Genomic DNA, 24,799 nt, shown 5'->3' with positions numbered 1-24,799 from the left:
TCCTACATAGAATGTCCTGATCTTGGCACCAGGCTATGTCACTCTCTTGCTATTCCAATTCTCCCCCTTCCCACTGGGTCAGCAGATCATGAGAACCGCTGCTCAGTGCTTAGTGCTGCTCTTAACACCACACAGCCACTTTGCCTTTGTCCTCTTTGCTCTGCTCCTTCCTTGTGTCTGCCCAGGGCTTCCTAGGAAAGTTTTTGGAGAGGTGGTGGCAGGAAAATACATTGGGAAGGAAGAGAGGCAGCAGGTGTGGGATGAAGGACTCAAAGGCTGTCCAGAGGAAGCTGAGGGAAGGCTGAACTGCTGCAGGACAAAGAAAATCATCCTTGGAATAGACAAGGGCAGTGAAGAGGATTGGTTCATTCTACCAGCTCCAGACATATCGAGAATGATAGAAAGGAGCAATATCATGATAAAACAGACTTAACTCTCCTGTCTTAAAAGGCACTCAAACACTTTCTCCTAAATCTGTCACACAGAACCATCCCTGAGCAAGACCTCTCTCCCTGGGAATCATGGGAGACCAACAACAGGGAAATGATGACACAGAGGCATAGGGTAGGATGCAACAGAAATTTAATTTAATTTAAAGATGGGAACAAGGTCACTCTGAGTGGAGGCGTCAGTGCAGAGAGCAGCAGGGTCAGCTCAGAATCTCCATCACATGGCCATGGCAGAGATCCCAGCAGGAGTCCACCTGCCTGATCCAGAGAGGGAGCAGGGCCAGCAGGTGCTCCCCAGGATGGCTGAGTGGGACTCACAGCTGCAGGGGAGCTCAGGGGAACAAGGAGACAGGAGGGAAAGGAGAGAGTGGCAGGGGACAGAGGCAGGGATGGGCTGTGCTTGCCAAGAGCCCAGGCTGGCCCTGTCCCTCTGCAAGGGCTGCTGGGGTTGCTCAGCCCCTTAGGAAGCACCAAGCCGATGCTGCGTGCCCAGGCCGGTTCCATCCTGGCAGTGCCTGGGTTCCTCCCCAGGGCAGTGTCAGCAGCTTCAGCAGGGGAGGCTCCTCGTGCCACAGAGGGCACTGCCCAGGCCAGAGAGGCCAAAGCCCCCAGAGCTGATGGGCACTCCCTGAGAGCTGAGGATGCTGCCAACAGCAGCAGAGGTGGAGGATCCCACGGCGGTGTTCTGTGGGAAGGAGCTGAGGATGGGCCCAGGCAGGGTCACCACCACGGGCGAGGGCTCGATGATGACAGTGGAGTCCTGGCACTGCCTGACACAGGGCTCATTGCAGCTGCTGCCCAGCGGGGTGGGGCCACAGGGCTGGCAGGGCTGGCACCGGGTGTAGCAGGACATGGCTTGGGGCTGGAGGTGCACCTGAGAGACAAGGAAGGTGGAGGCAGAGTTGACTGCACTATGTCAGTGCAGTCTGTTGGCACACCATGACGGAGAATAGCAAAGAGATGGAGAAGACTGCAGGAGGATGCTTAGAGATGCCAAAAAGCCGCACTGTTTGCTCAGACCCCCAAGAATCTCCTTAAGACTGACCAAGCCCAGGGACTTCCACGCTAAGGCCTGAACTCAGGAGACATCTCAGAAAAAGCCCAGCCTCTCTCCATGCCCAACTTCTGCCCCTTTCCTCTCCCATAACAAACAGTTCTCAACAACCCACATGGGATTAAAGCAGAGAATGTGATCAGAAAGTCCAAAGGAGGAAGAAAAGAAAGAACTTCAGACTCACCTTGATCCCAAGGAGATGAAGGTGAGAGGAGTGAATGAGACAGTGAGGAGAAGGTCTCCCTTTTATACTGCTCCTGCACTGCCCCAGGCCCACAGGCACTGCACATGGACTGTAATTTCCCAACACATTCACCTCCAAAGCAAAACATCCTCCCTAACGCCACACGTTGTGGTTTGATTTCCATCGAGGCTGCCCTTTCATTTCCTCATTTCTGACATGCTTGCTCTGTGCTGCAGCTCCTTCCACATGTGCCAGGCCAGGCCTGAGCCCCCCTGGGATCAGAGCGTGTCCTTGCAGGCACAGGAGGTGCCCCCAGGCCAGAGGGTCCCTGCAGGCAGGGGATGTTGGCTCGGGCTGTGCCTTGCCACTGTTGGCAGCTGCCTCTGCAGGGACAGCCCCAGCTCTGCCCTGCCCCAAGAGCAGCAGAGCACCCAAAGGCTCCTCTCCTCACAGCACATCCTGCCTGCTGCTCTCTCCTCCCTCTCTCCTCACTCCAGCTCCCACTGGACACTGCTTCTCCAGGGAAATGCTTTCCTCTCCCTTCCTCTGGATGCAGATTGTCTGCCAGGCTGAGTGTTCCAGGTTTGGGGCTGGAAAGGCAAAGCCCACCTGGAGCTGAATCAGGAAAGCTGCTGGTGGGAAAGAAGAAGATCATCCACACAGGGCAACAGCAAAAGGAAAACATGAGCCAAGGCTGACTGGGGCAACTTCACTGGGGGCAAGGGTTACAGGAAAGGGGAAGGTTCTTCAAGGCTTCTGGGCCTTGGTCTTCATTTTAGTGTCACAGGATCAACCTCCTGATATTCCTCAGAAACAGGGGTAGGGAAAAGCTCCCCACGGCAGAGGAGGAGGATCAGCTGTGGGAACATTTAAAAAGACTGGACCAATGTAAATGTGTGACCTGGTGATGGGCACATGAGTGTGGGTGTCAAAGAAAGCACGTCTGAGCCCCCTTTGGGAGGTGCCAGCAGTCAGGGAATGCAGCTGAGGACAGAGAGAAAGAGGTGTTCAGGGAGGATTCAAGTTCCAATGTACAGACCCTGGACTTCAAACATCCCAGCTCTTCCACTCACTCAGGTATCTGGCAGGTCAGATGTGCCTTCACAGGCACCTGTGAAGAAATCAGAAAAGCTGGCAGCATCTTAGGGGCACCTTGTGGTTCAAAATACATGAAAAGTCAAGGCAAAACACAGGAAAACAGGAGAAGATGCTGATGGAGGGACAGAATGGACTCAAGGTCTCATCTTCCTGGTGAAAGTCACCTGGCTGTGGAGGGGAGCTCTCCTGGAGGCTCAGGAGCTGAAAGAAGGGGTTTCAGAAAACACTGCCCCACTGCTTTGGGGTCAAAGCTTTCAACATCCTGGGATCCAAAGCTCTATGGCTTCTGCAGGGCATTGGGACTAAGCCCACCCCTTTCCAATGCCCCAAATGCCTCCTCAGCCTAGAGAACAACCCAGCACCATTGGAGAGGGAAGGAAACCTCCTCCATTTCCCCACATGTGAGAGCTTTGGGGAAACTGCAGTGCCACATGCCTGGGGATGCTCAGGGAGGGGATGCACTCGGAAAAGCCCTGGGTACAAAACCTGCTCTCAAAATACACCAAGGACTGATGCACTTCCCTGCCCTGCAAACATGCAGGCAGCTGGGGTGTGCCCCAGGAGGGCAAGGGAATGCCTTCAGTAGGCAAATCTCCAGGGAGAGACTCACCCCACCAGGGGCAAGTCACACGCTAATTTTGGGATGGTTGTGTGTCAGCCTTTTGGTGTGAGGCCAGGCCAGGAGGGTGTGATGTCTGCAGGGCTGCCCAAGGCAGGGCTGCGTCCCCCTCCAGCAAGGGCAGCTCCATCCTGGCCCAGGGAAAAGGGATGCTTGGCAGCTCCCTCACAGATCACACGTGTTCTCAGTACTGACAGCATGTATTGGAAAAGTGGCCTCTGCTCATGTGTCATCCAGGTCAGGCTCCACATTGTGCAGCCAAAGGGTGGGTGAGGAGAGAGGGGAACAAGGAACGGTCCAGACACCCAACACCTCCCTCACATATTGAGAAGCAAGCCAGTGGCACAGGGCTCTGTTTGAAACTTGATTCCTGCCAATGATCAGGCAATGAAGGAATCACAGAATCAGAAGGATTGGTAAAAACCTCTAAGATCATTGAGTCCAACCATTACTCATGTGTTCCTGCAAGAAAAATCATTTGGCTTCTCATTCCTTAACATGAAAGGGATCTTCATGACCCAGTGGGGATGTCAAAACGTGGAAATTAAATTACAGCATTGATGTAAACCAAAACACACCCTGTGGCATTAGGGAGGATATTTTGCTTTGGAGATGAGTCTGTAGGAAAATTGTTGCCCTGTGCAGTTACTGTGAGCCTGGGGCGGTGCAGGAGCAGTATAAAAGCAGCTCATTCTCCTCACTCACATCCACTCTTCCTCTCTCCAGCTTCTTGGGAATAAGGTGACTTTGGAGCTTTTCTGCTCCTCTTTGTCCTCCTCTGCATACATTTCTAAGCCATTACAGGTCTTCAGCTGGGCACTGGGGCTCCTTGCCATGGGTGAGGGAAGGAGGCAGGTGTGGCATAGGCAGACACTGGGGTTTGGCTGAGGTGACTCCTGAGCTATTGGCAAGGTGCAGATCTCTGAGGACATTGTCATGATTTGGGGAGCTGAGAAAAACAGGGTCATCCTCATGCTGGCATGACAGGTTGATCCTCACCCACTCCTTGTGCTCTGCTTTCACCTTCCTTGTCTCTCAGGTGCACCTGCAGCCCCAAGCCATGTCCTGCTACACCCGCTGCCAGCCCTGCCAGCCCTGTGGCCCCACCCCGCTGGGCAGCAGCTGCAATGAGCCCTGTGTCAGGCAGTGCCAGGACTCCACTGTCATCATCGAGCCCTCGCCCGTGGTGGTGACCCTGCCTGGGCCCATCCTCAGCTCCTTCCCACAGAACACCGCCGTGGGATCCTCCACCTCTGCTGCTGTTGGCAGCATCCTCAGCTCTCAGGGAGTGCCCATCAGCTCTGGGGGCTTTGGCCTCTCTGGCCTGGGCAGTGCCCTCTGTGGCACGAGGAGCTTCCCCTGCTGAAGCTGCTGGCACTGCCCTGGGGAGGAACCCAGGCACTGCCAGGATGGAACCGCCCTGGGCACGCAGCATCGGCTTGGTGCTTCCTGAGGGGCTGAGCAACCCCAGCAGCCCTTGCAGAGGGACAGGGCCAGCCTGGGCTCTTGGCAAGCACAGCCCATCCCTGCCTCTGTCCCCTGCCACTCTCTCCTTTCCCTCCTGTCTCCTTGTTCCCCTGAGCTCCCCTGCAGCTGTGAGTCCCACTCGGCCATCCTGGGGAGCACCTGCTGGCTCCACCCCTTTTTGGGCACCTGCTTGGAAATGACACCTTGGAAAACAACAGACTGTTGTTCGCCCCTGGTGCTCTCTGCACTGGCACCTCACCTTGGATTGACCTATTTTTCCTGGTTTGACTCATTAAAGTTCTTTTGCATCGCAGTCCATGTGTTCCTCTCATTTATTCCCCTGCAGATCCACTCCCAACATGGCCAGAAAGAGAGGTGTTGCTCAGGGCTGGATGTGGGAAGGGATTGTGGGGGATGGTTGTTCACAGGGTGTTAACACAGGCTCAATTTAAATATTCCTAATGATGCAATAGGTAACTCCATTTTCTAATTTTCTCTACTGACATCTAATTGCTGCTTCCAGTAAATTGTACTTATCTAAGCCTGTGATCTTTGCTTTTTGTGCCTACAATTCTCCTCTCCAGCCCTCCACAGTGAAGAAGCAGGGGAAGGAGTCAGATCGGCACATGGCTTTATTTGAAGCATGAAACTGGAGAATACCATTTTCCAACCAGACAAAGATCTCACTGTACTTTCCAGCCTAATTCAGGAAGAAAGGAGCCCTAACCAGTGCAACGGGCAGCAGCTGCCGCCCCTAGTCAAGGACACCTGGGAACTAACAAGCCTTAAAGATGTAATTGTCATGGTTTGGCCCAGGTGAGCAGGAGGGGACATGGGCAAGACCTCCATGTTACCATTCCAGCTCATGTCTTTTCCATATTAATTCTCTCTTGCTTCCAGGAAGAAGGCTGTTCCTTCCGGTGGCAAAAATCCTGGGGGGGGTGTGTGTGAAACCATCTGAAATTGTTTCACTTTCCTGTAAATAATTTCTTTGTCTCACTTTGGTATTAGTATTGTAGCTTTTGGTATTAATATTGCATCTGTTACTGTTTCATTTCTTGTCTCATTGCGGTTTCCAGTAAATTGTTCTCATCTCCACTTTTGATCTTTGACTTTTGTGCTTCTAGCTGGAGGGGAAGGGGAAGCCAGTGTTGGTGTGGATTTTTTTTTAGCAGGACTACTAAATTGGAGGATGCCATCCCTAAACCACAACAGGAATAAATCAAGATGTTGTGTGCCAGTGGAGCAGATTGCAGTTAGCATCTCTTACTCTGGGACATCAGTGGAAAAAGAAGTTTTAAAGGATGCAGTAAATCAAGATGCTGATGTGTTCCTATGTATACATTGCTAGCCTGGCAGAAGAGTCAAGGTCCATGTATCCTATAGCTGAATTATGTTCATTGCAATACTGAGAGTCACAGCTACAGATAAAAAAGACCCTGTGGCCAGGTGAAGAGCCTTCCCCTGAGCATGTGTAGAATTGAGCTGCGGTTGTGTCACTTGTATGGAACTCAGCAACCAATCCCCATAGAGAGCTGTACTTGGAAAGCTTCTAACTCTGAATTTCTGTGTACAAACAATGGCATGAAAAGTCTGCTGGGTATGCTTCATTTGGGGAATTCCACCAAGCACCCAGGCTTGTGCAACTCTGACCTAAATAATCAATGTCTCTGCTGAGTGTGTGATTATTGAGTTGTTGTGGAGTGGGTAACAAATCTGACTTTCTGGGCAACTCAACCAAACCCATTCTGTGATTTCAAGGGAACACAGGTCTGTGAGAAGGCAGCTCACTGCACTGTGTCCCTCTTTTGGGAATCCTGTGGTTAGGATGGGATCTCCTGGAGTCTGATGGGAAGCTGGTCCTTTCTCTTGTCAGTAACTCATTCACTGCTGAGTACTTGTGTCAAACGTTTAGCTTAAAGAGGACAGAGGTGCATGGTTCTCCCTAGACCATGCAGGGTAATTCTATTCTATTCTATTCTATTCTATTCTATTCTATTCTATTCTATTCTATTCTACCAAGAAGGACTTTGGGTGCCTGTGTGATGATAGGTGCCTGCCACAAACCAGGACTGTGCTCTGGCAGCCCAGAAAGCCAACTGTGTCCTGGGCTACATCCAAAGCAGCCTGGCAGCAGGACAAGGGAGGGGATTCTGCCACACTCAGGTGAGACCCCACCTGCAGAGCTGCCTCCAACTCTGGGGTGCCAGCACAGGAAGGATGTGGAGCTGTTGGAGCGAGTCCAGAGGAATCTGAGATTATCAGAGGGATGGAGCAGCTCTGCTGTGAGGAAAGGCTGGGAGAATTGGGGTTGCTCAGCCTGGGGAGGAAAAGCCTTGGGGTGATGTAATTGTGGCCTTGCAGAACCTGAAGGGAATTTACAGTCAAGATGGAGAAAGACTATTTACAAGAATATGTAGTGACAGCACAAGGGCAATGCCTTCACACTGACAGAGGGTAAATTTAGACTGTATATCAAGAAGCAATCCTTTACTACAAGGGTGGGGAGGCCCTGGCACAGGGTGCCCAGAGAAGCTGTGGCTGACCCTGGATCCCTGGAGGTGTTCAAGGCCAGGCTGAGACGGGGCTTGGAGCAATCTGGGATAGTGGAAGGTGTCCCTGCCCAGGACAGGGGATGGAACTGGATAAGCTTTAAGGTCCTTTCCAACCCAACCCAGTCTGGGATTTTATCATTCTTTTCAAATCCATTGAGACAGGGAAACTCAGAACCCAGAGGGTTCCTCAGTGCACACTGAGCACTCCCAATGCCAGCCTGTGCTGACAGCCAGTGCAAAACCAGCCCCAACACCACCCTCCCAGAAACATGCCTGGGGCAACATCTCTGCCTTGGGAGAGTGACTGCAGGGCAAAGGATGACACAGAGGCACAGGCTGGGATGCAGCAGAATTTAATGAGTCAAAAGAGGAAGGAGAGGGGGATCCAGGTGGAGGCCACATTGCAGGGGGCAGCTTCAGCAGGGGAGGCTCCTCGTGCCACAGAGGGCACTGCCCAGGCCAGAGAGGCCAAAGCCCCCAGAGCTGATGGGCACTCCCTCAGAGCTGAGGATGCTGCCAACAGCAGCAGAGGTGGAGGATCCCACGGCGGTGTTCTGTGGGAAGGAGCTGAGGATGGGCCCAGGCAGGGTCACCACCACGGGCGAGGGCTGGATGAACACGGTGGAGTCCTGGCACTGCCTGACACAGGGCTCATTGCAGCTGCTGCCCAGTGGGGTGGGGCCACAGGGCTGGCAGGGCTGGCACCGGGTGTAGCAGGACATGGCTTGGGGCTGCAGGTGCACCTGAGAGACAGGGAAGGGGAAATCAAGGCATGAGGGATGTTTCAAATGTAATGTGTCACCCCCCTGCAGGAGTGAGTCCTTTTTCCTCATCCATAAAGGACTTCACCAGGAGCCCACAGACATCTCCTTTCCCTCAGAAGACAACAGCAGGAATTGCAGGCCCAGGAGGACCCCACATCGCCCACTGCTCCAGAGACATCTCAGAGTCTGAACCTTTTCCTCTCCCCACTGTCTGCATCCTTTCCTCTCCCAGAGTAAGCATTCTCGGGGCCCAGAATGTGTCAGAGAGAGGTGTGTGCAGAGAGAAGCCATAAGAGGTGGAAAAGCAGAACAAGAGGAAAGTCTGCAAAACTCACCTTGTTGCCAACAAGATGGAACTGAAGGAGTGGATGGGGGAGTGAGGAGAATGAGCTGCTTTTATACTGCTCCTGCCCTGCCCCAGGCCCTCAGTCACTGCACAGGGGCAGTAATTTTCCTACAGACCCGCCTCCCAAGCAAAATATCCTCCCTAATGCCACAGGTTGTGCTTTTGTTTCCATCAACACTGCCATTTTCATTTCCTCATTTCTGACGTGACCAATAGGCCTCCAAGGATTACTTCAAGCATTGAGATGAAAGACCCAAGGGTTTTCTGGGCAGTGACACATCAGTACGTGCAGAAGATGAGTTGCATGTGCTGGAGGGGTCTGTGCAGACAGTTGACACCTATCTGGGGAAAAATGCTCTCGTTGTTTTCTACCCTCTTTGCAGGCAGCTGAACATACCCTCCCACCAAGCCTGTCTTCTCCTCATGTGGCAGTTTGTTTGGCAAGGTTGTCCCCTCTCATGGCTCCATTGTGGCGTTACTAATGTTTGCCACCAGCAGTTGTGAGGGAAGATAACTTTACTCTCCTGAACCCCAGGATTCCTTGAGATGCGTCATGAAGTTGGGTCCCTTCTCACTCTCGTAGGGGTGTGTGGAGGTTCATAAAATACCTTGTTCTCCCCATTTTCCCCAGACCATCATACACTTTGGCCCCATTCTAGCCAAGGATACTTTTCCAAAACAAACTGATTGTCGTGAAAGCCCCCTGAGCTGTGGGAGTGATGGTAACAAGTTCATGCTGAGGGCAATTTCTGTTTGAGCTGCCTGGAGCTCTGTACAAGGAACAGCCCAGTGACTGAAGATGGTTTTCCTGAGGCATGGATGGAGCTGCCCTTGCTGGAGGGGAATTCAGCAGCGTTGGGTCATGGGCTGCACACAGCACGTCACAAGGCTGACACACGGCCGACCCAAATTTAGACTGAGACTCCCCATAGGTGGAGAGAGTCTCTCCCTGGAAATTTGCCTACTGAAGGCATTCCCTTGCCCTCCTGGGACGTTCCCCAGCTGCCTCCATGTCTGCAGGGCAGGGAAGTGCAGCACTCCTTGATGCGGTTTGAGAGCTGGGCCCTTCTGAACATGTTCCCCTCCCTGAGCATCCCCTGGCATGTGGTACCACAGGGTCCTTCCAGCTCTCATTCACTCCAGAGCAGGGCATGTTTCAGCTTCTCCAGGGCTGCTGATTTGTGCTCCAGCCTGAGGAAGCCTTTGGGTCGGGGAAAGGAAGCATGAGGAAGCTCTAATGCCAGGAGAAGTCATGTCATGTGAAGCCCAGGGTTGTGTCCCAGATGGTGGGGAGGTGTTTTCTACAAACCTTTACGTCTGTAAAGCATTCAGGAGAGCCCCCCACCACAGCCTGAGACAAGCCTCATGGCAGGTAGATGGGACCAGTGCATCCATTCTACCCTCTGCTGGTATGGGTCTGCTTTCCTCAGGCAATCCTTGACTTGGAGCTCACCCACTGCAATTCCAAACAGCACTTCCCTGTCCAAGACAATATCTGCCTGCCCAGGACCCCTCCTGTACTTCTGCACTCACTGGCATGATTCTTCATGGGATGTCTTCTTCTTGTGGCACATGAAAGGATCATGCAAGGCAGAGCAGGAATGTCAGAAATGAGGAAATGAAATGGCAGCGTTGACAGAAACAAAAGCACAACCTGTGGCGTTAGGGAGGATGTTTTGCTTTGGAGATGAGTCTGTTGGAAAATTACTGCCCCAGTGCAGTGACTGTGGGCCTGGGGCAGGGCAGGAGCAGTATAAAAGCAGCACCTTCTCCTCACTCTCACATCCAGTCCTCTTGTCCCCATCTCATTGAGAACAAGGTACGGTTGAAGACTTTTCTATTCTCACTCCTTCTATTCTCCCTTCTTCTGTTTTCTGCACATACCTGCCCCTTTGTTCTATGCCAGGTCATAGGGCTGCTTATGGTGGGAGAGGGAAGAGAAAGTATGCACAGGGAGAGTTTGGGACTTGGCTGAAGTGAGAGACGGGATAGGTGAGATTACCCTGGGCTTGGTTGCTCTTGGCAGGGAATTTCTTTGGCTAAATGGAAGGAGAAGCCTGTGGGCATCAATACAAGACCTGCAGCTCTTGATCCCGTCTTGGTTTGACAGGGCAGCTGCATGGTGTGGTGATGGGTTGCTCTTCAAAAACCCCTCATGACTTTTCCCTTCCCTCTCTCTCAGGTGCACCTGCAGCCCCAAGCCATGTCCTGCTACACCCGGTGCCAGCCCTGCCAGCCCTGTGGCCCCACCCCGCTGGGCAGCAGCTGCAATGAGCCCTGTGTCAGGCAGTGCCAGGACTCCACTGTGTTCATCCAGCCCTCGCCCGTGGTGGTGACCCTGCCTGGGCCCATCCTCAGCTCCTTCCCACAGAACACCGCCGTGGGATCCTCCACCTCTGCTGCTGTTGGCAGCATCCTCAGCTCTCAGGGAGTGCCCATCAGCTCTGGGGGCTTTGGCCTCTCTGGCCTGGGCAGTGGCCTCTGTGGCACGAGGAGCCTCCCCTGCTGAAGCTGCTCCCTGCACTGTGGCCTCCACCTGGATCCCCCTCTCCTTCCTCTTTTGACTCATTAAATTCTGCTGCATCCCAGCCTGTGCCTCTGTGTCATCCTTTGCCCTGCAGTCACTCTCCCAAGGCAGAGATGTTGCCCCAGGCATGTTTCTGGGGTGGGGGGTGTTGTTGGGGCTGGTTTTGCACTGGCTGTCAGCACAGGCTGTGCACTGAGGGACCCTCTGAGTTTCTTTGACTCCTTGCATCAGAATGGAATTTCTGTCACGAGTTCAGTGGCTAACCTGTACTTCATACACTTTTTCATTGTCTCTCAGTCACCTCAGCACTGCAATGGAGGTACCAAGCAGTGAATATGTTGCTGCAAGGACACAGCTCCCAGCTTCCCATCAGGTGCCAGGCAAACCCTTCCTAACAGTACTGTGCCACTCTATCAGTTACTCAAAGTTCCACTAAAACTCACCCTGAACACTTCCCCTGATGGGACATGCCATTTTCTATTTCTCACCACATCATTAACTTCTTCCTTATGTCCCAACTACACCTACCCTATTTCAGTTTAAAAGTGTTGCTCCTTGTCCAGTCACTGCAGGCCTTGATATAATGTCTCTCTCCAATTTTCTTATCCATCCTCTTTACACATTGAAATGCTGCAATAAGGTCTCACCAGAGCCTGCACTTCTCCTGCCTGAAAAAACTCAAGTCCCTCAGCCTTTCTCCATGGTAGGGGCAATGCATCCCTGTGATCATTTCTGCAGCCCTTGTCTGGAGCTGCTCTAACAGGCCCATGCCTACTTTGAATTGAGGACTCCAGACTGCATTCAGGGTTCCAGGTGGGGGCTACCCAGAGCTGACCTGCTGGCTGTATTTCTCTTTGCGCAGACCAAGACATGATTGAATTTCTGGATGTCAAGAACACATTGCTGCCTCATGTCCAATTTTTCTACCTCCATGATGCCTGGTTCCTTCTCTGCAGGGCTGGTCTAAACCGTTTCTCATCCAGTGCTGGCCTTGGTGAAGTTCCTGGGTTTCACATGGGACCATTCTCAAAGCTGCCAAGATCCCTCTGGACTGAAACACTTTCCTCAAGCCTTAGCTTGGTGTCATTCACAAACTTGTTGAGTGTCCACTCAGTCCCACTATGTTATTGATGAACATATTAACAAATATTGGTCCCTGTATTGATCCCTGATGGACACCACTCATCACTGGTTTCCTCTTGGACATTGAGCCCATGAGTATAAATCCTTGCATGCTCCCAAAATTCTCTTGAAAAATCTCTCTCTGTAACTTGCAGGTGAGGAAGGAAGCCATGACTCCCCAGCTGATCCTCTGACCATCAGATTCAGCTTTGCCCAAACCTCCCTCTTACCCTTGGTGATCATTCTGCAGAAGGACAAATGACCTCAACTGACCAAAGGGCTGTTCCAGGTCATGTGGAATCATAGAATGACTTAGGTATGAAAAGACCTTTAAGATTAAGGGGTCCAACCATTAACCCAGCTCTTCCAAGCTCAACACTAAAGCAAGTCCCCAAGCGTCACAACTAATGATCTTTTAAATCCCTCCAGGGCTGGTGATTCCACCACAGCACTGGGCACAGATAATATCATGCTTAGCAATAAATCTAAGCATGATATTATGATAATAAATCTGGACAGTCTTCCCAGATGCCTGGGCATTGGTCTGCTGCTGCCACATGATTGCCTTGGAACCATGCGGTTTTCTCTTTTTTCTCCCATTCCTACATAGAATGTCCTGATCTTGGCACCAGGCTATGTCACTCTCTTGCTATTCCAATTCTCCCCCTTCCCACTGGGTCAGCAGATCATGAGAACCGCTGCTCAGTGCTTAGTGCTGCTCTTAACACCACACAGCCACTTTGCCTTTGTCCTCTTTGCTCTGCTCCTTCCTTGTGTCTGCCCAGGGCTTCCTAGGAAAGTTTTTGGAGAGGTGGTGGCAGGAAAATACATTGGGAAGGAAGAGAGGCAGCAGGTGTGGGATGAAGGACTCAAAGGCTGTCCAGAGGAAGCTGAGGGAAGGCTGAACTGCTGCAGGACAAAGAAAATCATCCTTGGAATAGACAAGGGCAGTGAAGAGGATTGGTTCATTCTACCAGCTCCAGACATATCAAGAATGATAGAGAGGAACAATATCATGATAAAACAGATTTAACTCTCCTGTCTTAAAAGACACTCAAACACTTTCTCCTAAATCTGTCACACAGAACCATCCCTGAGCAAGACCTCTCTCCCTGGGAATCATGGGAGACCAACAACAGGGAAATGAAGACACAGAGGCATAGGGTAGGATGCAACAGAAATTTAATTTAATTTAAAGATGGGAACAAGGTCACTCTGAGTGGAGGCGTCAGTGCAGAGAGCAGCAGGGTCAGCTCAGAATCTCCATCACATGGCCATGGCAGAGATCCCAGCAGGTGTCCACCTGCCTGATCCAGAGAGGGAGCAGGGCCAGCAGGTGCTCCCCAGGATGGCCGAGTGGGACTCACAGCCCCAGGGAGCTCAGGGGAACAAGGAGACAGGAGGGAAAGGAGAGAGTGGCAGGGGACAGAGGCAGGGATGGGCTGTGCTTGCCAAGAGCCCAGGCTGGCCCTGTCCCTCTGCAAGGGCTGCTGGGGTTGCTCAGCCCCTCAGGAAGCACCAAGCCGATGCTGCGTGCCCAGGCCGGTTCCATCCTGGCAGTGCCTGGGTTCCTCCCCAGGGCAGTGTCAGCAGCTTCAGCAGGGGAGGCTCCTTGTGCCACAGAGGGCACTGCCCAGGCCAGAGAGGCCAAAGCCCCCAGAGCTGATGGGCACTCCCTGAGAGCTGAGGATGCTGCCAACAGCAGCAGAGGTGGAGGATCCCACGGCAGTGTTCTGTGGGAAGGAGCTGAGGATGGGCCCAGGCAGGGTCACCACCACGGGCGAGGGCTCGATGACAACAGTGGAGTCCTGGCACTGCCTGACACAGGGCTCATTGCAGCTGCTGCCCAGCGGGGTGGGGCCACAGGGCTGGCAGGGCTGGCACCGGGTGTAGCAGGACATGGCTTGGGGCTGCAGGTGCACCTGAGAGAGAGGGAAGGTGGAGGCAGAGTTGACTGCACTATGTCAGTGCAGTCTGTTGGCACACCATGACGGAGAATAGCAAAGAGATGGAGAAGACTGCAGGAGGATGCTTAGAGATGCCAAAAAGTCGCACTGTTTGCTCAGACCCCCAAGAATCTCCTTAAGACTGACCAAGCCCAGGGACTTCCACGCTAAGGCCTGAACTCAGGAGACATCTCAGAAAAAGCCCAGCCTCTCTCCATGCCAAACTTCTGTCCCTTTCCTCTCCCATAACAAGCTGTTCTCAACAACCCACATGGGATTAAAGCAGAAAATGTGATCAGAAAGTCCAAAGGAAGAAGAAAAGAAAGAACTTCAGACTCACCTTGATCCCAAGGAGATGAAGGTGAGAGGAGTGAATGAGACAGTGAGGAGAAGGTCCGCCTTTTATACTGCTCCTGCACTGCCCCAGGCCCACAGGCACTGCACATGGACTGTAATTTCCCAACACATTCACCTCCAAAGCAAAACATCCTCCCTAACGCCACACATTGTGGTTTGATTTCCATCGAGGCTGCCATTTCATTTCTTCATTTCTGACATGCTTGCTCTGTGCTGCAGCTCCTTCCACATGTGCCAGGGCAGGCCTGAGCCCCCCTGGGATCAGAGCGTGTCCTTGCAGGCACAGGAGGTGCCCCCAGGCCAGAGGGTCCCTGCAGGCAGGGGATGTTGGCTCGGGCTGTGCCTTGCCACTGTTGGCAGCTGCCTCTGCAGGGACAGCCCCAGCTCTGCCCTGCCCCAAGAGCAGCAGAGCACCCAAAGGCTCCTCTCCTCACAGCACATCCTGCCTGCTGCTCTCTCCTCCCTCTCTCCTCACCCCAGCTCCCACTGGACACTGCTTCTCCAGGGAAATGCTTTCCTCTCCCTTCCTCTGGATGCAGATTGTCTGCCAGGCTGAGTGTTCCAGGTTTGGGGCTGGAAGGCAAAGCCCACCTGGAGCTGAATCAGGAAAGCTGCTGGTGGGAAAGAAGAAGATCATCCACACAGGGCAGCAGCAAAAGGAAAACATGAGCCAAGGCTGACTGGGGCAACTTCACTGGGGGCAAGGGTTACAGGAAAGGGGAAGGTTCTTCAAGGCTTCTGGGCCTTGGTCTTCATTTTAGTGTCACAGGATCAACCTCCTGATATTCCTCAGAAACAGGGGTAGGGAAATGCTCCCCATGGCAGCGGAGGAGGATCAGCTGTGGGAACATTTAAACAGACTGGACCAATGTAAATGTGTGACCTGGTGATGGGCACATGAGTGTTGGTGTCAAAGAAAACACGTCTGAGCCCCCTTTGGGAGGTGCCAGCAGTCAGGGAATGCAGCTGAGGACAGAGAGAAAGAGGTGTTCAGGGAGGATTCGAGTACAGACCCTGGACTTCAAACATCCCAGCTCTTCCACTCACTCAGGTATCTGGCAGGTCAGATGTGCCTTCACAGGCACCTGTGAAGAAATCAGAAAAGCTGGCAGCATCTTAGGGGCACCTTGTGGTTCAAAATACATGAAAAGTCAAGGTAAAACACAGGAAAACAGGAGAAGATGCTGATGGAGGGACAGAATGGACTCAAGGTCTCATCTTCCTGGTGAAAGTCACCTGGCTGTGGAGGGGAGCTCTCCTGGAGGCTCAGGAGCTGAAAGAAGGGGTTTCAGAAAACACTGCCCCACTGCTTTGGGGTCAAAGCTTTCAACATCCTGGGATCCAAAGCTCTATGGCTTCTGCACGGCATTGGGACTAAGCCCACCCCTTTCCAATGCCCCAAATGCCTCCTCAGCCTAGAGAACAACCCAGCACCATTGGAGAGGGAAGGAAACCTCCTCCATTTCCCCACATGTGAGAGCTTTGGGGAAACTGCAGTGCCACATGCCTGGGGATGCTCAGGGAGGGGATGCACTCGGAAAAGCCCTGGGTACAAAACCTGCTCTCAAAATACACCAAGGACTGATGCACTTCCCTGCCCTGCAAACATGCAGGCAGCTGGGGTGTGCCCCAGGAGGGCAAGGGAATGCCTTCAGTAGGCAAATCTCCAGGGAGAGACTCACCCCACCAGGGGCAAGTCACACGCTAATTTTGGGATGGTTGTGTGTCAGCCTTTTGGTGTGAGGCCAGGCCAGGAGGGTGTGATGTCTGCAGGGCTGCCCAAGGCAGGGCTGCGTCCCCCTCCAGCAAGGGCAGCTCCATCCTGGCCCAGGGAAAAGGGATGCTTGGCAGCTCCCTCACAGATCCCACGTGTTCTCAGTACTGACAGCATGTATTGGAAAAGTGGCCTCTGCTCGTGTGTCATCCAGGTCAGGCTCCACATTGTGCAGCCAAAGGGTGGGTGAGGAGAGAGGGAAACAAGGAACGGTCCAGACACCCAACACCTCCCTCACATATTGAGAAGCAAGCCAGTGGCACAGGGCTCTGTTTGAAACTTGATTCCTGCCAATGATCAGGCAATGAAGGAATCACAGAATCAGAAGGATTGGTAAAAACCTCTAAGATCATTGAGTCCAACCATTACTCATGTGTTCTGCAAGAAAAATCATTTGGCTTCTCATTCCTTAACATGAAAGGGATCTTCATGACCCAGTGGGGATGTCAGAAACGTGGAAATTAAATTACAGCATTGATGTAAACCAAAACACACCCTGTGGCATTAGGGAGGATATTTTGCTTTGGAGATGAGTCTGTAGGAAAATTGTTGCCCTGTGCAGTTACTGTGAGCCTGGGGCGGTGCAGGAGCAGTATAAAAGCAGCTCATTCTCCTCACTCACATCCACTCTTCCTCTCTCCAGCTTCTTGGGAATAAGGTGACTTTGGAGCTTTTCTGCTCCTCTTTGTCCTCCTCTGCATACATTTCTAAGCGCATTACAGGTCTTCAGCTGGGCACTGGGGCTCCTTGCCATGGGTGAGGGAAGGAGGCAGAAGGTGTGGCATAGGCAGACACTGGGGTTTGGCTGAGGTGACTCCTGAGCTATTGGCAAGGTGCAGATCTCTGAGGACATTGTCATGATTTGGGGAGCTAAGAAAAACAGGGTCATCCTCATGCTGGCATGACAGGTTGATCCTCACCCACTCCTTGTGCTCTGCTTTCACCTTCCTTGTCTCTCAGGTGCACCTGCAGCCCCAAGCCATGTCCTGCTACACCCGCTGCCAGCCCTGCCAGCCCTGTGGCCCCACCCCGCTGGGCAGCAGCTGCAATGAGCCCTGTGTCAGGCAGTGCCAGGACTCCACTGTCGTCATCGAGCCCTCGCCCGTGGTGGTGACCCTGCCTGGGCCCATCCTCAGCTCCTTCCCACAGAACACCGCCGTGGGATCCTCCACCTCTGCTGCTGTTGGCAGCATCCTCAGCTCTCAGGGAGTGCCCATCAGCTCTGGGGGCTTTGGCCTCTCTGGCCTGGGCAGTGCCCTCTGTGGCACGAGGAGCTTCCCCTGCTGAAGCTGCTGGCACTGCCCTGGGGAGGAACCCAGGCACTGCCAGGATGGAACCGCCCTGGGCACGCAGCATCGGCTTGGTGCTTCCTGAGGGGCTGAGCAACCCCAGCAGCCCTTGCAGAGGGACAGGGCCAGCCTGGGCTCTTGGCAAGCACAGCCCATCCCTGCCTCTGTCCCCTGCCACTCTCTCCTTTCCCTCCTGTCTCCTTGTTCCCCTGAGCTCCCCTGCAGCGGTGAGTCCCACTCGGCCATCCTGGAGAGCACCTGCTGGCCCTGCTCCCTCTCTGGGTCAGGCAGGTGGACTCCTGCTGGGATCTCTGCCATGGCCATGTGATGGAGATTCTGAGCTGACCCTGCTGCTCTCTGCACTGACGCCTCCACTCAGAGTGACCGTGTTCTCATCATTAGATTAAATTTCTGCTGCATCCTACCCTATGCCTCTGTGTCATCATTTCCCTGTTGTCGGTCTCCCATGATTCCCAGGGAGAGAGGTCTTGCTCAGGGATGGTTCTGTGTGACAGATTTAGGTGAAAGTGTTTGAGTGCCTTTTAAGATGAGAGAGTTGAATGTGCTTTATTTACAGTATTGCTGCTTTCTGTATTTCTCCATGTGTCTGTGTTATGACCCACTGCAGGTGAGGGGTGGCCCACGTTCTTGTCTGTGCATCGTTTGAGATTGATTAGAGAGAACCAACACTGACTGGTGTTTGTAAGTACACACAGAGCATTTATTGTCTTGATTGGACAGGAAAACACGTCTGTAGCTATTTCGGCTCTTATTCTCTAAAGCAATACAACAATCTGAAAGCATTGCAAGATGAAAATGCAACCACATCACCCATGGATATGCAATAGGAAAAAGGAAGGAAGAGAGATTAAGGGCAAGATTGTGAAGATCTCTCCAGCCATAAGCCCTGTGATGAGACTTTGTTGATGCACAGTCTTGGTCAAAGTGGTCACAGACTGGACCTGTCAGGTGGTGGAGGAAGTCTCAAAGAAGTGGTGGGGAGAAATCCTGGGGAAAATCCACAGAACATAAAATCTATTTGGTTTATATTCACTCAATTTCAGGTAGGGATGCCCAGGTTCCTCCCTTGAAGGGGGGAGCTTCACACTGGATCATGTAATTCTGTGGATCATGGGACCTTTCAGGAGCCCTTGACACCTTTTAAAACAACATAGCTGCCCATCACAGCCAGCAGAGCTGCTTTGGTTTTGGCCCATTATGGCCCATGGCAGAGATGAACTCTGTCAGCCCACACCTGAATGTCCAGGCGCTTCCCCGGGGGATGAGAGGGAGCCCCACAACGCAGCAAGGTCTGTGCAAGGGAGGGCAGCTTAGAGTGACAAGAGGCACCAGCACGCACCTCCCATCTCACTCAAAGCCCATCATTCACCCTCTGTCTGACTGGATCAGAGGATGGCCATCACACATCCAGAGCTCACATCTCCCAGTTCACCAAAGCACCCTGGTCTCCACAAATAGGGGAATGTTTTGAGTCATTATCCCTTAAGACTTCAGGGTCTCACAGGCTGCAGATGGACAGAATGAACCAAACCTCTTCACTGGCCCTGGCTACTCCAAGGATGATTTTATCTCTCTGACCAAACCATTCTTGTCTCCATGCTCAACAATCTCTGAGCCTAAGTCAAGTGCTCTGATCTCCTCACCATCCCAGCCACCCTGCACTAAGCTCAGTCCCCTTGGTCCTGGTGGTTCTTGCATCACAGCCTGTGCCCAATATGGGGGTGTTGGATTATGCTTTTTTCTGACCCAGAGATGAGGCAGCTGAGAGCTGTTTTAAAAACATTTATTCTATGTTCAATCTCATGAGTAGGGTGATACAATACAGATGTTTTAATTAATGCTATTATAATCAGAAGCCAACTATTTCCTAATTACAGTACATTATAAGTGTTTCTTGGCCTGTCAGCTTTTGTCACACCATGCTGTAAATGCCCTAAAGCCAGTTATCTAAAATTACCCCTCCTGGGTCTTAATACAGTGCATCTTTCATAGTTCTATTTTTATAAAGTATTTTGTTTTATTTGCAAAGCCATCCTTTGAAACTTGTTTCTAGTTCCATTTCTCTCTCAACACAGTCTGTCAACAGATGCACACTATGTGAGCCTTCAGTCAGGCTTTGAGAATTCCCTATATTCATTTCCCACAAAGGGGATGGCAGCAGGTGAGTGCTGAGCAGAGCAGCATCCACATCTCCTGGTTCCACTCCTGCTGGCACAGCCCAGAATGCTGCTGACAGCCTTGGGTGTCTGTGACCATCAGTGACATGAACAATGGGATTGGGTGCATCCTCATGGCACTTTGTGAGGTGCTTTATTGGCCATTGGGGTATCTTGTCAATGTGATGATCTTGGAGGTCTTTTCCAGCCTTAATGATTTGTGACCCTCAGCAATGACCTGAAGCTGAGGGGGACAAGAGCTACTCTAGATGGGAGGGTTTAAATCCACAGGGATCTTGACAGACTCGAGGAATGGTCCCACGTGGAACTTGGGAACTTCAACAAAGCCAAGTGCAAGGTCCTGACAGTGCCTTGGGGCAACCTGAGAAATCAACAGGGACTGTGGGGTAGATGGAAGGAGAGCTGCCCTGCAGAGAAGGGCTGCAAAAATGGTCACACAGTGTTGCCACATTTCTCTTCACAGAGAAAAGCAAGGCACAATTCTTCCCAAGAATATTTCTGAGATTCACATTCCCTGAACCTCAGAGAATTCTTATCATTTGCTGTGCCTATGCTTCTGCAAAAGCAGAATGCAACGTGGAGATTGCTTACCCACAGTGATGGTGTTTTGTTTCCTTGGCCTTTGTGAGAGTCTGTCCGAAATATCCCTCATCTGCCTCACAACTGTCATTGAGAGACCGCTCAGGAGACCCCTTTGCCCCTTTCCTAGCCACAGTGGACACGCCAAGCCAGGGGGTTTCATGACCTGAAAGTGTTGCTAAGCCGCTGTACAGGTGCAGTTCCCTGCTCACTACACCAAGCTCAATGAGGCACTGTGTCCTTTTTACAACAATAATCTTGGACGCTGTCCACCTCCTGGCCAGGCTGGACATTTCCTCCCTGAGTTTTTGGGTGGTCTCCCACAGAAGACCCCTTTCGTTCATCTACAACCACCATGACAGACAAGCTGAGATGATAGAAGCCTCTCCACCAGAGAAGACCCCGAGACATCCCCATGTGAGAAAAGGCCTCCCTCACACTTTCCAAGGACTGGAACCCCGAGCCCAGGGGAGGTGCATGGGGGGGAGGCGAGCTGACCAAAGCAAGATGGATGACTGCAGGTGCGGGCACTGGACCACGAACACAATGACTTTCGTTCGTTGCAAGGTGGACTGTGTGTGCCCCCTTTCCAAATACCATTCTATACAATAGATTTGGTTTCGAAATAATCCCCTTCCCCCTCATCGAAAAGGGTATAATTGGAGTCCAGATGGACTGCATCTCTGAGATCTCCCCTGGACATGACCTGGTGAACCTCTTCGGCTGGACACCGAAGGACCTCCACCATTTTCATGTCTTGGTAGCTATAAACCCCCCTTTTTTTCTCCCTTCCTAATTTTTCCTTACTTTTCCCCTTTTTCCCTATTTTCGCCCCAACGCATTTTTACTGTGGTTGTTTCAATAAAGTCCATTGTGTTGATTAACCTGCAAACCCCTTTGTACCGTGTCGGTTTTTTGCAACCTGAAATCAATCTAAAAGAACCTTTACGAAACCCGTCCATAGGGACAGATCGTAGCAGCCTGTCAGGGCCAGGTGTGTGTGTGTGTGTCAGGACTGTCACTGACAGCCACGAGATTCTGTGCAGTGTGTGCAGAGCTGAGTGCTTGGCAGGTTCAGTTTAGATGTAAGGTAATAGATGTAATATAGTAGAATAATATAGTATAATAAAGTAATTAATTAGCCTTCTGATATGCATGGAGTCCTCCTCATCACTCTCTCCCATTGTCAGGGGATGCCTGTGAATTCAATAACACACATTCATCACCCCTGCTCTGAAGGGCAGCTGATGCAGGTGAAGTTTTTCAGTCAGGAGAAGAGCAGGATCTGGGGGACCTTACTGCAGCCTTTCAGTACATCAAGTAGTGGTGTAAGGAAGTTGGAGAGAGACATTATATGAAGTAATTGGAAAGGGGCAGGAGTTTTAAACTGGAATAGGCAAGGTGGAGCTGAGACACTGTCCACAGCAGTAGGGTTGGACTAAATGATCTTTAACAATCTATCCCAACAAAAAACTCATTCTGTGATCCCATGATAACATGGGTCTGTGAGAAGGCAGCAAAATGCCTTTTCAGGAACCTTTCAGATCCAAGGAATCTGCTGGAGTCTGATGGGAATTCAGTACCTCTGTCTGGACAGAAACACATTCACTGCTGAGTACTTGTGTCACAGCATTGAGCTGAGAAAGGAAAAGGAAAAGAAGTCCAAACAAAGTGGATGTTTGTCCCTGGACAATGTAGAGAAATTCTATCCTCATCCAAAGAGGCAGAGAAACTCAGAATCCAGAGGGTCCCTCAGTGCACACTGAGCACTCCCAATGCCAGCCTGTGCTGACAGCCAGTGCAAAACCAGCCCCAACACCACCCTCCCAGAAACATCCCTGGGGCAACATCTCTGCCTTGGGAGAGTGACTGCAGGGCAAAGGATGACACAGAGGCACAGGCTGGGATGCAGCAGAATTTAATGTGTCAAAAGAGGAAGGAGATGGGAATCCAGGTGGAACAGTTTCAGCAGGGGAAGCCACAGAGGGCACTGCCCAGGCCAGAGAGGCCAAAGCCCCCAGAGCTGATGGGCACTCCCTGAGAGCTGAGGATGCTGCCAACAGCAGCAGAGGTGGAGGATCCCACGGCGGTGTTCTGTGGGAAGGAGCTGAGGATGGGCCCAGGCAGGGTCACCACCACAGGCGAGGGCTGGATGAACACAGTGGAGTCCTGGCACTGCCTGACACAGGGCTCATTGCAGCTGCTGCCCAGCGGGGTGGGGCCACAGGGCTGGCAGGGCTGGCACCGGGTGTAGCAGGACATGGCTTGGGGCTGCAGGTGCACCTGAGAGAGAGGGCAGAGGGAAGTAAATCACAAGGACTGGGTAAGGATCCAACTGTTACCTCACTGTGAGGGAGCCCAGGCATGAGCTGGGAATGAGAGCTGAAGGCTGTTTCTGGAGGCACATGGGCTTTTCCCCTCACACAAACCCCACCAAGAGCTCAAGCCTGGGGATGTCCCCAACCAGCCCAAAACTGAGGCAATATTTCTGACAAGACCCAGCAGTCACACACCTCCCACTCCTTTCCTCCTCTCACAAAGAGCATCTGCAAGATCTCACATGGGACAAAGTCACAGGTAAGTGCAGCGAAATCCCAGAGAAGAAGGAGAAAATGGAGAATCGGCTTCAAACTCACCTTGTTCCAAGGAGATGGAGGTGAGTGGAGTGAATGTGAGAGTGGGGAGAAGAGCCTGCTTTTATACAGATCTTGCATTGCCCCAGGCCCACAGTCCTGCACAAGGGTGGTAATTTTTCAACAGACTCATCTTCAAAGGAAAATATCCCACACAGTGGCAGCAATTCACATTTTGTTTCCATCTACGCTGCCATTTCATTTCCTCATTTCCAACATTCCTGCCCTGCATTGCAGGATCCTTTCATGTTCTGTGATGAAAAGCAAAGGATATCCCAGGCAGAGCCATGTCAGCAAGGGCACATGACCCAAGTGCTGGATGAAGGCTGAGAATGTTGGTTTAGGGTAATGAAAAGCAACTTTTTGCAATACCCCTTGCAGGAAGAGTCCCTGTCTCACACTGCACATGTCAGAGGGCATCCAAATAATCTGCTTTTTATGGACATTTTACTTGCTTCTCTCTTTTCCCTCTCTCTCTGTTCTCTGTAAGGGTCACGAGCTGCAGCATGTCCAGGCAGCCAGGCTGTGCCAGTGTTTCAGTTCTCTTCCTCTTGATGCCCTTTGCTCTGGAGGGGATGTTGGCCAGGCATTAGGAAAGCCAAAGCCCACCTGGAGATGAATCAGGCAGAGCACATGGAGGGGTAATATGAAGATCTTCTCCAGACAGGCCACCAGGAAAGGGAGCCTTGGACACAGACAGCCCCAGGATTCAACAGGGCAGCTTCCCTGAGGGCAGGGGGTACAGGAAAGGTTAACATACTCAAAGGTTCATGTCCTTGGTCTTTACCACCAGGAATTGCTGTCAAGAACCAAAGTTCCTGGTACTCCTTGGAACAACTGGGACAGAAAAAACTTCCCTGAGCAGAACAGAATCCAATGGGTGAACATTGAAACATGCTGGTCTGAAATGAGTATGTGTGAATTGATGTTATGTGTTCACTGGTGTCAGTTCAAAGCTTTTCTCAACTCCCTTTAAAAGTCACAGCGACTATGAGACGCACCTGAGAACTGGAAGAAAGTCAGTGAGTGTCTTGTCTTCAAGAGAGGCATGAAAGAGGAGTCAGGGAATAACAGGCCAGTCAGACTTGTCTTGACATCTGGAAAGGTGATAGAGAAAATCACTACAAAATCCAACATGCAGTGCTTAAGGAGGAGGTGGGCTCAGAAAGGCCCTGGATGCAAAACCAGATTTCAAACTACATCAGTGAGGGATGAACTTCCCTGCCCTGCAGACATGGAGGCAGCTGGGGAGCATCCCAGGAGGGCAAGGGAATGCCTTCAGTAGGCAAATTTCCAGGGAGAGACTCTCCTGACCCATGGAGAGTCACGCTTAGGAGTGTGTGATGTCTGCAGGCTTTGTGCCAGGCAGGGCTGAACTCCCTTCCAGCAAGGGCAGCTCCATCCATAACCCTGGAGAGCCATCTTCAAGCACTGGGCTGAGCCCAGACCCACAGCTCCAGGCAGCTAAAGGCCTTTGCCCTCAGCCTGACTTGCTTGGCAGCGCTGCCACAGCTCAGGATGTTTGCAGAATTGACAATGTGTGGCAGGACTTCGTGTGTCCTCCAGGTCAGGGTGCAAAGGGTGCAGCCAAAATGCATCATGGGGTGAACAGAGGGGGAAGAGAAGGCCCTGTCTCAAGAGTAAACACATCCCTCAGGCAGTGAGGAAGTATAGAACTCCAAATGGGTCTGCTTGAGCCTTGATTCCTGCCCATACTATTGTGCTCCTACACAAGAAATCCTTGTACTTCTCATCCCACTACATGGTAGAAGCCTCCATGACTTAGTGGGAATGTCAGAAATGGGGAAATGAAATGGAAAAAGAGATGAAAACCAAAC

At 52.0% G+C, this 24,799-nt stretch overlaps 7 protein-coding genes across 8 annotated transcripts in view; 3 read left to right on the top strand and 4 right to left on the bottom strand.

Annotated features, from left to right (window-relative positions):
* The window catches only part of LOC132339262 (feather keratin 1-like), a 41,237-nt gene extending 18,227 nt beyond the window's left edge, over positions 1-23,010 (bottom strand). The window contains exons 1-2 of one of the 2 annotated variants that reach the window (XR_009489626.1): positions 22,965-23,010; positions 22,231-22,611 (exon numbers count right to left, since the gene is read on the bottom strand). The gene's annotated coding sequence lies outside the window, so the exon portion shown is untranslated. Of the gene's footprint in view, positions 1-22,230; positions 22,612-22,964 lie in introns of those variants that run through there. The other variant, XM_059869446.1, reaches the window with a different exon arrangement.
* Positions 566-1,735, bottom strand: LOC132339255 (feather keratin 1-like). Its single transcript, XM_059869432.1, has 2 exons — positions 1,688-1,735; positions 566-1,323 (listed from the first exon to the last, which is right to left on the bottom strand). Exon 2 carries the CDS (start codon positions 1,300-1,302, stop codon positions 997-999), a length of 306 nt encoding a protein of 101 aa, XP_059725415.1. The 5' UTR covers positions 1,303-1,323; positions 1,688-1,735; the 3' UTR covers positions 566-996.
* LOC132339252 (feather keratin 1-like) lies at positions 4,088-5,184 on the top strand. Its single transcript, XM_059869430.1, has 2 exons — positions 4,088-4,145; positions 4,444-5,184. Exon 2 carries the CDS (start codon positions 4,465-4,467, stop codon positions 4,768-4,770), a length of 306 nt encoding a protein of 101 aa, XP_059725413.1. The 5' UTR covers positions 4,088-4,145; positions 4,444-4,464; the 3' UTR covers positions 4,771-5,184.
* Positions 7,764-8,613, bottom strand: LOC132339245 (feather keratin 1-like). Its single transcript, XM_059869421.1, has 2 exons — positions 8,526-8,613; positions 7,764-8,169 (listed from the first exon to the last, which is right to left on the bottom strand). Exon 2 carries the CDS (start codon positions 8,146-8,148, stop codon positions 7,843-7,845), a length of 306 nt encoding a protein of 101 aa, XP_059725404.1. The 5' UTR covers positions 8,149-8,169; positions 8,526-8,613; the 3' UTR covers positions 7,764-7,842.
* Positions 10,321-11,124, top strand: LOC132339261 (feather keratin 1-like). Its single transcript, XM_059869445.1, has 2 exons — positions 10,321-10,355; positions 10,719-11,124. Exon 2 carries the CDS (start codon positions 10,740-10,742, stop codon positions 11,043-11,045), a length of 306 nt encoding a protein of 101 aa, XP_059725428.1. The 5' UTR covers positions 10,321-10,355; positions 10,719-10,739; the 3' UTR covers positions 11,046-11,124.
* Positions 13,351-14,515, bottom strand: LOC132339258 (feather keratin 1-like). The gene is made up of 2 exons (XM_059869443.1): positions 14,472-14,515; positions 13,351-14,107 (listed from the first exon to the last, which is right to left on the bottom strand). The coding sequence occupies exon 2, from the start codon at positions 14,084-14,086 to the stop codon at positions 13,781-13,783; it is 306 nt and encodes a 101-aa protein (XP_059725426.1). The 5' UTR covers positions 14,087-14,107; positions 14,472-14,515; the 3' UTR covers positions 13,351-13,780.
* Positions 16,863-17,972, top strand: LOC132339259 (feather keratin 1-like). Its single transcript, XM_059869444.1, has 2 exons — positions 16,863-16,920; positions 17,223-17,972. The coding sequence occupies exon 2, from the start codon at positions 17,244-17,246 to the stop codon at positions 17,547-17,549; it is 306 nt and encodes a 101-aa protein (XP_059725427.1). The 5' UTR covers positions 16,863-16,920; positions 17,223-17,243; the 3' UTR covers positions 17,550-17,972.
* Positions 23,011-24,799: the final 1,789 nt, after the last annotated feature.

The sequence above is a fragment of the Haemorhous mexicanus genome, chromosome 28 (genome assembly GCF_027477595.1).
Source record: "Haemorhous mexicanus isolate bHaeMex1 chromosome 28, bHaeMex1.pri, whole genome shotgun sequence".
Taxonomy (NCBI): Eukaryota; Metazoa; Chordata; class Aves; order Passeriformes; family Fringillidae; genus Haemorhous; species Haemorhous mexicanus.
Note: the sequence above shows the minus strand (reverse complement) of the source record. Positions and strands in the feature narration are given on the sequence as shown.

Excerpts from the sequence above, each read along its gene's own strand:
- LOC132339255 (XM_059869432.1), bottom strand. The coding sequence starts at position 1,302 with ATGTCCTGCTACACCCGGTGCCAGCCCTGCCAGCCCTGTGGCCCCACC.
- LOC132339252 (XM_059869430.1), top strand. The coding sequence starts at position 4,465 with ATGTCCTGCTACACCCGCTGCCAGCCCTGCCAGCCCTGTGGCCCCACC.
- LOC132339245 (XM_059869421.1), bottom strand. The coding sequence starts at position 8,148 with ATGTCCTGCTACACCCGGTGCCAGCCCTGCCAGCCCTGTGGCCCCACC.
- LOC132339261 (XM_059869445.1), top strand. The coding sequence starts at position 10,740 with ATGTCCTGCTACACCCGGTGCCAGCCCTGCCAGCCCTGTGGCCCCACC.
- LOC132339258 (XM_059869443.1), bottom strand. The coding sequence starts at position 14,086 with ATGTCCTGCTACACCCGGTGCCAGCCCTGCCAGCCCTGTGGCCCCACC.
- LOC132339259 (XM_059869444.1), top strand. The coding sequence starts at position 17,244 with ATGTCCTGCTACACCCGCTGCCAGCCCTGCCAGCCCTGTGGCCCCACC.